Raw genomic sequence first — 15955 nt, 5'->3', positions numbered from 1 at the left:
GATACGCCATATCCTGTTTCCTCTTTGAATACCCTCAACACAAGCGTGTCAAGCAAATCGAGTGGATCATCACGGCTCATCGAAAAGAAAAATCAGTCCAATTGCGATTTCGAATCTTGCGGGAACGCAAGGAAATGACCAAAGCCTTTGTGGCCATGGAAGTGGCTATTTCTTTATTTTTTCCAACGCATCCAACCCGGTTGGGATATTCGATTGCTGGCTCTTTTTCCTGATAATCTTGTTGTTTATGCGTATAGGCACACGCCTCGGTACTCTCAGTACTCCAATTTTTTTCGCGATTTATGGTCGTGAGCGGAATTATCATCATATCTTCCGTGTCAGGGAGAATCAGATCCGGGGTACAAATCGCTCGCTGTTGTTACATAGGTGACCGATGTCACGCCCTCGATCAATTCGTGTCTTCTTTTGGTACTTAATGTTCTTTTGGCTCTTTCGTGGCCCTTCGAAATTGGAAAAGCAAGTTCTCTCCTTTTCTAAACGGAAACGAGTATCGTAAATGATCGTTGCACCTACTGACTTTGTTTTCTAGGGCGCGTTGCGTGCGGTAAATGCAGTGATCTTTTAAAGATCGACCATCGTTTTATTTATTTTTGTGTTTCTATTTGCAAAAGAACGAGAATCTTAAATGATTGTTGCACCTACCAATTTTGTTTTCTAGGCCACATTGCATGCAGTAAATGTAGTAATTTTTTAAAGATCGACCAATTTTTTTTTTTTTATGCATTCGAAAAATTCTTTGTATTTTCAAGAGTTCTTGCATCATAATCTTTAGGGTATTGAATGGATGTGAGTCTAACGAGTAATACAACGAACTTATGTGACATTATTGAAGTAGCCGAATAGAAGGGCACTGACTTGGCTAATATAATAAGAACCCTAATTATTAGTTAATAATGCATGGCAAGCAAATCAGACGATTTCGAGCTTTTGATGATGAGGGGAGAGAGATGCAAAGGGGGCACGTTAGATCACTGTTCATCTTTGAGTTTTACCTTGCCCTCGCATATTAAGCTCCAGACAGGCTGGTTGGGAATCAAGCCACGTGGTGTGTCTGCATTCATTGTTGGGGACTTAATTATTGATCTGTGTGGGTTTCTTACTTAACATAATAAGCTTAAATAACAAGCACAAAATAATGAGGTTCTTTGAACCTTATGATGCATGAGTGGAGAAAGGCATCTGGCTTTTAAGGATTCAATTAGTTGTTTCTTCTCCTTTTTTTATAAATTTAGTGGGGGCCTTCCTTTCTTGAATTTGTGTAAGGAATATTGCCAATACAAGATCTTTTCACACAAGCAATGATGAACCGAAAGTCACATTTAATCTAATGGAATGAATTCATTTTTATCAAAATTGAAAACTGTATTCATGTCAGATTTTTTTACGTCGCCGCTCATCAAATGAAAAGGAAAGCCCTTCTTTCGTACCCTTTCTCCATTTATTCTAGCAAGCTAACATCATCACTACAATATCTCTTTATTCACAAGTCACCAACTGAACCAGTCTCAGGAAAATCTATCTTCAAAACCAAAACAGCTCTGGTTCTGATTTCACGACAAATCCTATTTCAAAAGGGATTAACGTGGTTATAATAATGACTTAAACATCACATTGTTGAAGACTTGAAGTATGATGCACGATAACCCTTAAAAGGAATTGTAAATTTTGATTAATAAAACAAGTGGTCTATGGCCACTACTTGAATTTTTCTTTAAGAGATCCTCACAGAATAGTAGCTAGAGAGTGCTAGAATTCAAACCCTTTCTATACTTCGACGATCGACCGTTTTTCCTAAAAAATTTAAAATCATTAACTAGAAAACGGACCTACAATGTATATCAATCATACCCTTTATTACTTTGAATGGAAAGCACGAGAAAATATATGTATGGAACTTGAGTTAGAATCACTTAACCTCGGGTCTTGTTGACTCTGACCTTACCCAAATCGAGACCTCATTAGCAACGATCTCAAAAAAAAAAAAAAAGTCAACGGGATAATGGGGTTGACTTGCCAACCCTTTTTTACGTGTCGACACGCCAATCGCAAGGCACCGAGGTCTTTGACCGGGGGGGCATTGGACCGACCGAAGCCACCGCCGTTCAAAAGCGGTCGCTGACCTTTTGACTTCTCGCGGTTGCGAACGTCTCGGAGGGCGGTGAGCCACGCCCGCACTCCTCCAGCGAAAAAAAGCAACGTTTGCTTCCTGGTCGAGAATTATCGTCGAATCAATCAAGCCATCATAAGTCAAAAACCCACCAAACTTTACCTAATTTGTAGGAGGCCTAGATTCGACCCGCAATTGCTATAAGTCTATCATCTCGAGTAGTGATTCCGATACGACAAACCGAGTCACGGAAGTCTTGAATTTCTCCCCGTACTTTCTAGCTTCGTCGATCGACATGTAGAAAGAGAAAAAGAACTAATCATTAGTGCGAAATGATGTGCTCTCCCACGTAATTTGAGAACGTTCTTTCAATCGAGAACTTCGTTGAGCTGCGCATGGAATCACAAGCTCATCATTCCCCCCCGCATAATCTTCGTATGCTAAGCCGTGCTGGCCCCTTCGATTTTGAGTGAATTTTGATCACCTTGACATGCACGACACAATCGCGAAGAAAAAGGTACCAACGACGGTGCATGTTTGTCTGTCGCTAGTGGAAGTTCTTCGAGCAACCACGTTCGGGATGTACTGTCGTGAGGTGTTCGGGCTCCGACACCAACCGTCCGCCACCGCCATCTCCTCCTTCCTATCTTCTTCCCGTTCCCTTCGGCAGACCTTTACAATTCAATCATGCATCGCCATAATTATTCTCCCCAACGGCAGTCGAAATTCTCTTCCAATCATAAGGTTGGGCCGTCATGCAGGACAGGTTTTACAGTTAGCTGGAGCGAAATGGTCTAAGATCTTCGATTTACTCATTTTCTCCCCCACTATTTCGGATCCTGCCGGCAATTAAAGTAGAGGCGTGCATATGCTTTATGAATCACGCGATAAAATGCATGTAGTTTCAATAAAAGATCATATTAAATATCATGATTTTCTCCGATCATTCCTATGATTAGTGGGTTACAAATATGGACATTGTCAATTTCAAAACACGACCATGTATGATTGATGTTGTTGCTTGGGTTGATTGAGCGAAGTCGAGAACACTTTATCTCTAGCAAGATCTCCACGGTGTCACAGAAGTGATTGGTTCCCGGGTGGTCCAATTCCTGCCCAAAAATCGGGAACCTGACTATAGCAACTAATTATAACTTTTTGGAATTGAGAACCAGATCTATGCCTCCTAAAACTAGTCTAGTTTAGTTCTCTAGTGGGCCAATGGAACCAATGGCATATTCTTTTTTTTTTTTTTCTATTTGTCATTAACGTTCAAGACTAAACTGAAATTGTTTTTGATAATTAAGGCGTTTCTACAATGAGTTATGTGTAACATTGTAGGTTTCACATAGACTTTTCCTTTATGGCAAAATTGGCTAGAATGAGCAACTATTGGTATGTGTTGATTTGTATTTGTCATTTTACTCACGTGCTTGAGTAAAATGAGAGTCGTGCGACTTGATAAGTGAGCAAAATCTAAAATGAGAGATAGATTATACTTTTTTACAGATTTTTAAGAAACAAAAAAAAATTAAAAAATCGATTCGATCTGAGTGGTCTGAGTTGACACTTCCATATTTAGGATTGGGAACTATACCGAAATTCAACGGTTCTAATTTTATCAAACCGAGAATCAGACCAATGTCCATAAAAACGGCACAAAATCAACCAGTTGGATCCAGGCGCCTTTTTTTATTCACCCCAAACGATGTCTCTGTGCATGAAAAGGGACTAGATAAAAATGTAAACGAGGCAACATTTAGTTCCGCTCCCATAATGGGAAGCTGCTGGAATCTCTACTCGCTGCCCCATTGCGTACGAATCACAGTGCCCAAACCAGCCAGTTTTGGTACGCAGTAAGCAGTCAGATGTGATGGTTCTGAATGGGGAGGCATGTGAAGGTGAAAAGAAGAAACCCTTTGGAAAGCAAGGGGCGTGTCCAACTTTACACACGACTCAGAACTTTCAAAGGCCACTCCCAAAGCCCTTGACTCATCTCTCTCTCTCTCTCTCTGTTTTTTATTTTTTATTTCATTTTAATTTTTTGGGTTACTTTTGCTTTCTTGGCTAAAAGTAGCCTCGTCCTAATTCCAGTCTAGAGCTGTTTAGGGTTCAGGGGGTAGGGGAGGAGGAGTCGCCGTCGCTCGACTCCAAATTTGGAGGCACCGAGTCGTCTGTCCTAAAGATTGTCACGACCCATCAACTTTTAAGAGAACTTGTTCGTATCGCTGCCGCACGAACTCTCTCCTCCCGAGGGCACCCGCCTCAAGGTGGATTGATCTCCTCTTTGTCATGGATCTCCGAGAGCACGTTTGATAATGAATGGGAGATCTTGTTTTAAGTCTGTAGCTGTTCTCTATTAGACATCCATGCATGCCTGCGCGAGACTAGGGCCTAGAGGACACACAAAATTCTCAAAAACATATTGAACTTATTACTCCTGTGTTTTTAATTTAACTAATTTAGTTATAAACTTATTAACAATTTATCAATTAAGTCATCTCAATCGGTTTTGACATGAAATCCTTGCCGTGCATCTCGATTGTCATAATTATCATTAATATTGATAATTTTCATATTCTTTTAAAATTATGAGATAATTTGTTTTTATAATTTTTCTTTTTTTTTCTTTACTTCTTATTTTTTTCATTGTGCCCAAACCAACCTCGCATTAATGTTGGTCATGTCATATATGACACATTATGTTCACGTCAATAATTTTCAATTAAAATTGATTGGACTCAATTGGTAAATTATCAAAACTTTTTAATAAATTAGTTAAATTAAAATATTTATGATTTGATTGATATAAATGCAATATATTTATGACTTTCAAGATAATTTTCCTCAAAGGACGAAGGACAATAGAAGATTGGAGGATAGCTTGGACGAACTCTCATTAGATGTCACAATACCTCATTTCAGGGACAATAGTGATGACCATCCTAAGAAAGTGGAATTCTCTCCATTGTTAAAAACTATAATTACATGGTAATGTTCCATACCACTAGCCAAAGAGTCTCTTTGACCGACCTATTTGCAAAAAGAAATTGCATTGAGATACTAAAATGTAGCTTGTACAGTAATAAATGTGATCCTCCCCCATGCTTATAAGCCAGACCGTTTATATTTTCAATTTGTTCCACATAACCTATATTTTAATCCAAATTATTAGACTTATAAAAAAAATTTCTTTCGGACATCTACCATTGAAATAAGTAATTTCATGACTCATGTAATGCATTGTGCGAGAAGAGTCTAGTAACCATTCATGTAATCTAACTATAATCTTAAACAAAGCAATGTTTATGCATTTCTTTCGAGAAGTATACTAATGTTTTTTTTTTTAATACCGATATAAGCAATGTCAATCAATGTGCATAAGAAATTTCATAATCGATCGTTTAATGAGAACTGTCAAATATTCACTCCGAAGCCATGTAAATCAACGTGCATAGAACATCAACGACAGAAACGATTCACACGATCTTTACAGTGTAGCAAAAACTAAGCTACTAGGAAGCCAGACGATCCTCCAAATTTTCATCGACGAGCCTTCACGGAACACTGTTTACATTACACGAAAAAGGGCTGCATCAAAAGAGGGAATGTCTGCAAATCGAAACGTGTTAAGGACACTCGTTTCCCGGGTCTCGAAGCACCTTTTCCCCTCATCATTCGGCACGGCCTGAGCGAGCCCTTTAATGCGAATTACAGGTACCGACGAGGAGTACTTACGATCGCCATTACATGCGACGACATTTCCGGACTACAAACTAAGACAGGACCGCCCCCTGTCGAGCTCGAGGGTGAGCTTTTTTATCGAAGGGAACCCGGCGTTTGCATTCGAAGAGGCTGCTCACGTTAGGGGCCCGAAGGAAAGCATGCGCAGCAAGTATTAATGGTTTGGTGAACCTCTGGGGACCGTCCATTCCTTTTCGAATGAGGGCGAATTTGTCTTTGGGGCGTGGTTTGGCGTTTATTGCTTTGTACTGAAGATAAAACAACGTTGTCCTGCGGTTCTCTTTTGGGGAGAATTAATCATTCAGTTCCTTCCAGAGAGATAGAGAGAGAGAAGAGAAAAAGAAAAAAACATCGGTTGATGCGCTAAAGATTGTAAATATTTATTATTTGATTGCTTGACTAACCCCGTGAGGAAACTCTCATTGCAGAACCTAGACGACGTACAAATAAAATGCTTAAACATAATATAATTGTCAAAAGAGTGAACATTAAACTTATTGAAATGAGTCATAAAGCCATTTGTTAACTCATACATGATGGATTGAGTTGTTATATGAGTCAATCATATTTAGTATATGGTTCATAAATGATTATAAACATAATACGAGTGTCAAATATATCATAAATGGGTTTACAATTTATTTTGATCCAACCCACCTATACAACCCTTTATTCTGCCTCCCTCATTCACACTCACTCACCCTGCACTCTCACCCTAAGTAGGACTAATATTGATACGCGACACATGGCGCAACAAAATACAACACATCGGCACGTCGTTTCTAAAAAAAAATAGAGAATTCCAACATGTTGGGTTATGTTATATATTAAATGTATATTTTTCTGTATACATAATAAATATCATTTTTATGATTATTTCAATAAAAAATTAATTCAAATTCATAAATAAATTAATGATAAAAAAAAAAGCCTAAAATGAATTTACACTAAAAACATTAATTCACGATTTATTAAAATCATTCATTATTTTAATTTGACAAATTCAATTCTCTTCCAATAATTCATAAAACTTGAAAAAAAAAAAAAGAATTTTTTAGACTCGTGTGTTAGACTTATTGGAAGAGAAGAGAAAAAAAAAAACTTATGAGTGAATTGTGTATCACGAGAAGTGAGAGTTAAAAGAGAAGAAAAACTAGATTTTCTTATTTTCCCTTTTATTTTTTTTTTATTATTTTTTTTTCACATATATATATTTTGACTCATTATTTATTGAAAATTTTAAAATTGACTTTGCGTATCGAAATCACATGTCGGAAACCTCGCATGTTGGAATTTTGACTTGAGTGTCGGAAAAATTGACCAAAGTCAGATTTTTCGACACGTGTTGATCAGGTGTCGGAGAGTGTTTGAGAATGTCGGACATGTGTCGAAGTGTTCGACACGACATGAAAACTTTGGAAGAGTGTCGATGCTTCTTAGCTTTCATCTGAGTTTGGAAACAAGTTTTCATAAATTCAGTTAAATATGAAAGCATTTTAGAATTATGAATGGAGTTTGGAATAGGTCGGTATGGTTATTAAATTTACATTATATGAAAATGAATCGAAACGGAGAATATGAGTCTATTTTGAGTCGAACCATGTTAGATCCAACCCATCTGTCTGAGGAACCTAGTGAATATCATATCATCGGACGGAAGGATTCGATACGATTTAGCAATCCAATTCTTTTTGCACGAGAAATAAACATGGCGGCATCTTGCAACGTCGAGAAGAGATAACCATGCGGTAGGATTGGTCCAGAATCCATTCTTGCCCTTCGTAGGAATATTCCGAGCCAAATTGCCAAACCAACGCCATCAAACCCCACACGCAAACAAACCGCCAGGAAAGCGGAATCCATAGTACGGTCGGAGAGTCGCTCGTTGCTGCGGTCGCGGTCGCGTTCGCATTTTGCTTTTTGCCCCTTTTTCCCAGTTCCCTCCTAATCAGAAGTCAAAAAAACCACCATTTTTCACTGCTCCCACTAGAGCCAGCCAGCCAGCCAGCCAGCCACAGCCAGCCCGTCGAATGTTTACTCTACCCTCTCCCCGCGTTCTCGTCTCGTCGTTTCTCCTTCGGATCTTTTTCTTTTATGCGCACTCCCCGGCGCAAAAGAAGAGAGAGCCCGAGAGATAATAAAAAAAGAAAGAAAAAAAAAAAGGAAGGTTAGAGAACGGATCCATAACTTCCCCCGCTGACAAAATCAAGAATCGACCAATCCATAACGAAACGACGTGCTGCGCCCGTTCGCTCGCGTCTCCCTTCTTCGATCCCTTTTCCTCGTCCCTGATCTTTCGAAATCTTTTTACAGTCCTCCAAGGGGGAAGCCGTTTTTCCCATTCGGTTGCAGAGCGAGAAACAGAGAGAGATGGAGAAGAAGGGGGAATAAAAAAGGAAAGGCGAATCGCCCCCGGCTCCTCCTCACTCCATCAATATAAGCATATTTCAACCTCAACCCCGTATCCATCCCAGCCCCACATAGTGAGAGAGAGAGAGAGAGAGAGGCATAGGGCTTCGTTCCTCCCCACTCCCTCCCTCGCTCTCTCTCTCTACCGTCATCGGATCTGGTTTCTGCTGCAACCCGAATACCCACATCGTGTTTTGTCTGATCTGTCTCTGTAACGCGCCCGGTCTTTCCTCTCTCTTCCTCTTTCTCTCTCCGTCTTCCGCTACTTTTTTTTTTTTGCCGTTTTCTTGAGAATTCGCCGGCGACCCGGAAGCGAGGAGCGGAAGAGGGGAGGTGGGTCGGGGGGAAAATAGGAACTTTCGATTCGATCCCATGAAGTGAAGGGGGCATTTTCATTTCTTTGGCCCCCGATGAAATGAAAATGCCAGCCCCACACCCGCGCGAACGATGACCAGAGCGATTGGCTTCGGCAGAGACGACGACGACGACGACGACAAAGAAGAAGAAGAGCGCTTCTACGAGTCCCTCGACCGCCTCATCTCGTCCTCCTCCTGCTCCTGCTCGAACTCCAACTCCGACGACGAGCCCGACGATCCGAACCCGGATCCGAATTCCGCCTCCGATCGCCGCTTCCCCGTGCCCCGGTTCCCCGCGGGCGTCTTCCGCTACGATGTCTGGATCTCGCAGCCATCCTCGGTGTCGGAGCGGCGGTCTCGGCTCCTCCACGAGATGGGTCTCGCCGCCGCCGCCGCCGCCGCCGACCCCTCTCTTCCGCGGGCGAAACCCGGAAAGGAATTGGGCCATTGCGACTTCTGGAGGTCGGCATCGGCGGATCACTTGACGGGTCGGCAGAATGGTCCGGACGCTGTTATATCGCGGTCGAGATCAGATGGGTCTGTGGATCACGGTGCCTGCTCCAGTGACCAGTGTAATTCGAATTCCTTGCAGCCCATTCGTTATTCTACTTCTATTGTTTCAATTGATAGCAACGGTTCTTTTGTAAATAATAATAATTTTGTGGATGGTGTCAATGTTGAATCGCGGGGTGCTGGTATTGGATCCACGAGTGCCAGTCCCCTTAGATTGGATAATCCGCCAATCGCCGAATGTCGTGAGAAATTCGACGAGATTAAGAGTGATTCCAGGAGTTTGAAAGTTGACTCGAATGACCGTCGCCTTACGGCTGAGAGTAATGGAGATGGCGATTGTGATATGCAGCGTAATGGGACTGATGATAGGGCAGATAAGACAGTTTGCACGATTAAAAACCTTGACAATGGGAAAGAGTTTGTGGTGAATGAAATCAGGGAAGATGGTACTTGGAACAAGCTCAAGGAAGTCGGGACTGGTAGGCAATTGACATACGAGGAGTTTGAGATTAGTGTCGGGCATTCCCCAATCGTGCAAGAGTTGATGAGGAGACAAAATGTTGAAGAGGGTAATAAGGATCATATGGATGTAAACGGGATTGGGGTTGGTCCAGGGGGGTCAAAGTTGAAGAAGAAGGGTGGGTGGTTTAAGAGTATAAGGAGTGTGGCGAGCACAATGACTGGTGTTAATAGAGAGAGGCGAAGCAGTGATGAGAGGGATACTTCGTCCGAAAAAGGTGGTCGGAGGTCAAGTTCGGCTACAGATGATAGCCAGGACGTATCATTTCATGGACCTGAGCGGGTAAAAGTGAGGCAGTATGGGAAGTCTTATAAAGAGTTTACAGGGCTTTATAAATGCCAAGAAATACAGGCGCATAGTGGGTCTATATGGAGTATCAAATTTAGTTTGGATGGGAGATATCTTGCAAGTGCAGGTGATGACCGTGTAATTCATGTGTGGAAGGTGGTAGAGACCGAGAGGAGGGGGGAATTATTGATGGAAAAACCGGAAGATGGCAGCTTTCACATGTTGGGGGCTAACGCATCACCAGAACTATGCACTTTGTCGCCGAAGATGGATAATTATCTTGAGAAGAAGAGAAGGGGGAGATCATCTATAAGCCGGAAGTCATTGAGCGTGGACCATGTTTTTGTTCCAGAAGTTGTGTTCGCGCTGTCAGAGAAACCTGAATGTTCGTTTGAGGGACATCTTGATGATGTTCTTGACCTCTCATGGTCCAAGTCCCAGGTTAGTTACCATCCCCTGATTCTCCAAATCTGTTCCTTAGCTTTTTGATTGGTCATTGGCAGTTCATGGACATGTACCGTTTCTAATTGTGTATGGTCTGATTGGAAATTTCATGAAACTCATTGCACAATGACTAAGCTCCCCCTGGCTCAGCTATCTTGCCTTGCTTTTGGGAGTTGCATTTTTCTTGATCTGATATGGAGAAAGTATACTAGTTGTTTAGGATATACTTTCCAGATCATTTAATGGCGACTGTGTTTGTCGCCACTTACAAAACCTGTATATTCATATTGCCAGGTGCCTTGTGTGAGTTCCCCTTTTCTCTGCATGAAGTGTGTCAAAGCATATTAAGCATCATTAGGCATTCGTTAGTGGTTGAGTCTTAAATAAGTTAATTAGGGTTTTGGGTGTCTCTTATCCTCTATAAATAGAGCCATCTTGTATTCTGTTTTTTTAAGCGATTGAATAAAGATGAAGCCTTTAGTTTCTCTCCACTCTTCTCCTGTTCTTTTCTCTTTTGACCAAGTGAAACTGGGCACAAGTTGTTTGGGAAGTAAATTTCAGGATTGCTTATGCTTATTGAGTTATAACTGAGTGAGGCCTGTATGTTATGTTTAATTTTTGGGTCAAAGCTAGCGAAATATGCTAAAATGGAGTGTAACATAGCCCATCCAACTGATTATAATGTAAATTATGCCAAATTCATGTTTGTAAGGATAATTTTTAATTACTCCTTTCAGAATCTTCATTAGAAAAAGTTCATTGTGGTGTGTTATGAACATGTTCACGATGCAGTTTTATATGTCTGTTCCGTTTCAAGTTAAATGGAAATTAAGTTGTTGTTGTAGAGTTTAGGAGTTAGGCTTTGCTGTGAAAAGTTTCGCTTGATTGCCTGATTATCGATCCACTTCATTTCATTTGTATTTATATGTTGTTCTGAATGCTTTCAAAGTGCATTTTGCTTGTATTTCTTTTAGGTGTTGGAACGGTCTCTCTGAGCATTTGCTTTTGCTCAATGTGACTCGCTTTTGAGTCCGTTAGTGATCCATAGCTTCACATGTGATGGATTTCTTGGCATGACAAGTTTTTTGTATCTGATTTAAGCAGAGGACTCTTCATTCCTTTTCTGCTTAAGGTTCTTGTGGTATGTGGTACGGCAGTTCAATGGTAGATAGATCACAGGCCTAAACTTGATGAGTTTGCCCCGATTGTTTTTTCATTTTTAGTATTGACCTCCTTTAAAATTGAGCCTTTGAGTCAGTACTAGGGTTAAAATATTAAATTATGATATTGGCTGATTTAAGGGGTTAGATGTGAAAACAGACATGCAAATAGAGCCAGGCGGACCAGTAAATATCACCTCATCTTTGTGCAATATAAATTCCCTGCCGGAAGAGTTGTTGTAAGAAACTCATATTTGGTTGTCAAAGGTTTGCTTTATTTGAAAAAGATTAAGGTTAGTGTAGCTGACTTCCATCTTGGAGCTGCAGTTTTTTTGTGAGAGTGATGTCATATGCCGAGTTGACGATGGGTGTGTTATTGTTTAATGTTTCGAGGGCTCTGTGTTGATGTCCTCATGCGACAGGTCTTAAATTTTGTTGCCCTTTTTATGTCAATTGGAATTAAATTTTCCTGTTTATTTGAAGCCATTTGCATAAGTTATGCCGACCGTGACAGGGTTGGGGTATTTTAAAAACTGAGGAGTGAGGATTGCAAGTACAAGTAGTTTTTAAAGGAGGTCTCTTTGCATTAATTATGTACTATGCAGTGGTGGACTCTTTGTTATATGTATTTGCAACGATTGCATCGTATTGGTTTCCTTAATCACAACCTTACATTATGCTAAACTGAACCTTTTTAACAGCACTTGCTCTCCTCTTCAATGGACAAGACAGTTCGATTATGGCACTTGTCTAGCAAGTCTTGTTTGAAAGTATTTTCCCACAGAGATTATGGTGAGTTTTTTATCTGCTTATCTACTTCCAGTGAATATACTTGCACCTCTTTGGTGGTAAACTGATGTCATGGGTCTGAACATTTTTCTCTGAGGGAAAATTAACTTGACAGCAAGAATGAAAAGAAAAAGAAAAGGCTGGTGAATCACTATCCCTTTCTAATTGAAGGAAGCGATCAGTACAATGAAGGGGATTTGCTGAATCTGCAAATGGACTTCCTCTTTTTCTTTTTCACACTCAATCATCCTGGCTTGCTATCTGAACTTACCAGATTTTGCTTTTCCTCTGTTATGCTGTGATGCAGTAACCTGTATCCAGTTCAATCCTGTCGATGATAGATATTTCATTAGTGGATCCCTTGACGGCAAAGTGCGTATATGGAGTGTTCCTGATAGGCAAGTTGTTGATTGGAGCGATTTCCATGAGATGGTCACTGCAGCTTCTTACACACCAGATGGTCAGGTATGGACTGTTATGCTGAAATATGGTTTTTCATGTATGGTGATCACTGTTGAACCAATTGCTTAAGAGTTTTCCCTCCCCTTTTGTAATTCTCCTGACAGGGAGCGTTAGTCGGTTCATACAAGGGGAGCTGCCGTTTGTACAACACATCTGGTATAACTTGATAAATAGACTATTTCCTGGTTTGTTTTGTTTCTCTGCTTTAGAGTCGATTGGTACATGTCAAGTTTCACCGTTCTTATCGACTTTAGTTTATTTCTTCCCAGAGAACAAGTTGCAACAGAAGAGTCAAATCAGTTTGCAGAATAAGAAGAAGAAATCTCATCATAAGAAGATCACTGGCTTTCAGGTAATGAAATGGCCCATGATGTATTTGATAGAAATGATGATTGTACACATTACAGAGATGCTGTTTGTCTATGAAATTTCAAGGCCTTCTTCTATCTCATTTTTATGGACACGGAAGTATCTATCTACGATTTTGTATGGTATATCTAATGAAAACTTTGCTTGGCAGTTTGTATCTGGAAGTTCATCTGAAGTGCTCATCACATCTGCTGACTCTCGAATACGGGTTGTTGATGGTGTTGATCTGGTACACAAATTTAAAGGTCAGGGAAAACGCTGGAAATGAGATTGTATTTTTTTCCTAAGATCTCAAAAATAAATTGTCGTAAAATCCACTTGGTGGTCCAATTCATTAACTTTGTATTTTAAGTATTCAGCTGTCAAAAATTTTATGGGACATACACCATATGTGCACTGGGGCATGATGCTAGGATATTATTGAACTTCATAATTAGAGGGAAGAGCTCCAGAAATTTTTATCACACTCACATATGCAGGTTTGTGGTTTCATTTGGCGTCACAGTGAACATTGGTTATTTTCATGACAGGTTTCCGCAACACAAACAGCCAAATCTCTGCCTCCCTCAGTGCCAAGGGAAAATATGTGGTGTCTGCCAGTGAGGATTCTCATGTATATGTGTGGAAGCACGAAGCTGACTCTCGACCCAGCAGGGGAAAGGCTGTTACCGTAACACGTTCCTATGAACATTTCCATTGTCAAGATGTTTCGGTGGCCATACCTTGGCCCGGTCTGGATGATACATGGGGAGCTCTTGATGGTTACTCTGCTGAGAGAAATGGACCTGATACCGAGGAGGCCTCCACTGCCAATCATCCTCCGACACCTGTTGAGGAGACTAATGATACTGTAGGGTCAAGATCGGTGTCGGGTTGCAGCAACAGTCCACTTCATGGTAGTATTTCTTGGGCGGCCAATAACTACTTCGACAAAATTGCAACCAATTGGACGGACGAAAAACTTTCATTAGCTGCAAGAAGCAGGAGCCCTCGTGTCAGTGTGGACATCTCCAACGGAATCGGTGAGAACATGTCAGCATGGGGCCTGGTGATTGTAACTGCTGGACTTCGAGGCGAGATCAGAACTTATCAAAATTTTGGATTGCCCGTCCGGATATAGGTCTATGAGAACCCAACAAAGTCCTCCACTTTTTTAAGTTTGAATCTGTTGAGAGCTCCATACGCCCCGACTTCATATTGTCCTTGTTGCCAAAAAGTGTACAGAATATACTTGGGTGAGATTTGTAATATTAGTGAGTTCAGTTTTTCATTTTCTTTTTATCATGCTTGTGCTCGTCAGATGTATATCCCGATTGGGATCGTTCTGACTGAGCATCAAGAGAAGCAAAATAGAATTGTAAACCAGAAAAAAGGAAGTACAGTGATTTAGATCTGATGTTCTCTCAGCAGGCCGGAAATTGTAGAGTAAATGAGGAAGGAAAATCTTGTTAAGTTGGATAAAATGGTGATTTTTATGTTGAAAATCTTTTGTGTGTTCGGTTGAATATGCAATTATGCAGAAAGCTACGGGTGGAAAGCTCCGGTTCGTGGTTCACAAATGGGTCAATAGTAACATCCTATGCATATGCCCGTAAGAGTACCAAGTACATCGAAAACTAGATGCCGTTATGGCTGATCGTCGGGGAAAATTCCAAATAATTATATGAAGTGCTATTTTTTTTTTTTTTCAAATAAAATCTTAAAGTGAATATTATTTTAAATAAGGATATGAAATGTCATCACTTTTCTTAAATAAGAGCTTAAAATAAACTTTATTTTAAGTAAGGGCCTCAAGTACTATGTTAATCTCAAAGGAGGACATGATTTCATGGGCATTTTCTGTCATTTTTTTTAATTTCATTTTTTTCTTTTTCTATTTATTCTTTTCCAAAAAAAAGGAAAAAGAGCTATTTTTTTAATATATATAGACGAAGGCTTCACCCTCTTGCCTATGGTTGTCACCCCATCACCAGTGGAGTGGTGGCCATAGCCAATAAGAGCCGTGACCCTTATCAACTAGAGTTGAGGGCTAGCAAGCTTTTGCCAAACACGATGAGAGAATTGCCGGTCCTCGCCTAGGATTTGGGGTCTCCCCTAAATCTAGTTAAGGGTTGGCGACCTCGCCAGCCATGGCCGTTGCGCCACTAACAATGGGGGCAGCAGCCACAAGCGGGAGGGTTGGCCCTAACCCTCCCATCTTTTTCTCTCTTTTTTTTTTTTTTTTTTTTAAGTTTTAACTTTTTCTTCTTTCTACGGATTGTTCTTTTTTGGAAAGAAAAAATTAGAAAAAGAAAAAAATAACAAAAATACAACTATTCTTTGACATTGACATGACACTTGAGGTAATTATTTAAAATAAAATTCATGAAGTTCATGTCTTTATTGGAGAAATTGAAAGCATATCAAACCATTATTTAAAACCAGATTTATTTGAAATCCTAACTTGAGAAAACAAAAGCATTTCAAGCACTTATTTAAAATTTCCTCTTATCTTCCCAAAATGATTGTTTTTATTAAATGCAAATCTTTATTAAATGCAACGATGTGGCCACTAATAATAGATTTACTCGTGATTAAATTATATGAATGTGCATTGCACAATTAATGTTGCCACGAGTACAACAAAAATCCGGCACACCCAGGAGCAAAGTGGGTGCTGATATTTCTGCACAATCTCAATTTAAGTAGGGAAAATAGGAGCAGTACGACCTCAACGAGTTTGCTGTGCGAAAATTCAGTTCACATGTCGCTTGACAGGGTCTGGTAGGTTACA

The 15955-nt window shown here is 40.3% G+C and overlaps 1 protein-coding gene across 1 annotated transcript; it reads left to right on the top strand.

The window, feature by feature from the left end:
* The first annotated feature begins 8007 nt into the window (after window positions 1-8007).
* Window positions 8008-14645, top strand: LOC104450146 (WD repeat-containing protein 44). Its single transcript, XM_010064587.3, has 7 exons — window positions 8008-10399; window positions 12264-12354; window positions 12659-12816; window positions 12918-12969; window positions 13083-13165; window positions 13334-13427; window positions 13713-14645. Exons 1-7 carry the CDS (start codon window positions 8729-8731, stop codon window positions 14300-14302), a joined length of 2739 nt encoding a protein of 912 aa, XP_010062889.1. The 5' UTR covers window positions 8008-8728; the 3' UTR covers window positions 14303-14645.
* Window positions 14646-15955: the final 1310 nt, after the last annotated feature.

Source organism: Eucalyptus grandis, chromosome 6, assembly GCF_016545825.1.
Source record: "Eucalyptus grandis isolate ANBG69807.140 chromosome 6, ASM1654582v1, whole genome shotgun sequence".
NCBI lineage: Eukaryota > Viridiplantae > Streptophyta > Magnoliopsida > Myrtales > Myrtaceae > Eucalyptus > Eucalyptus grandis.
This window is presented reverse-complemented; position numbering and strand designations above follow the sequence as displayed.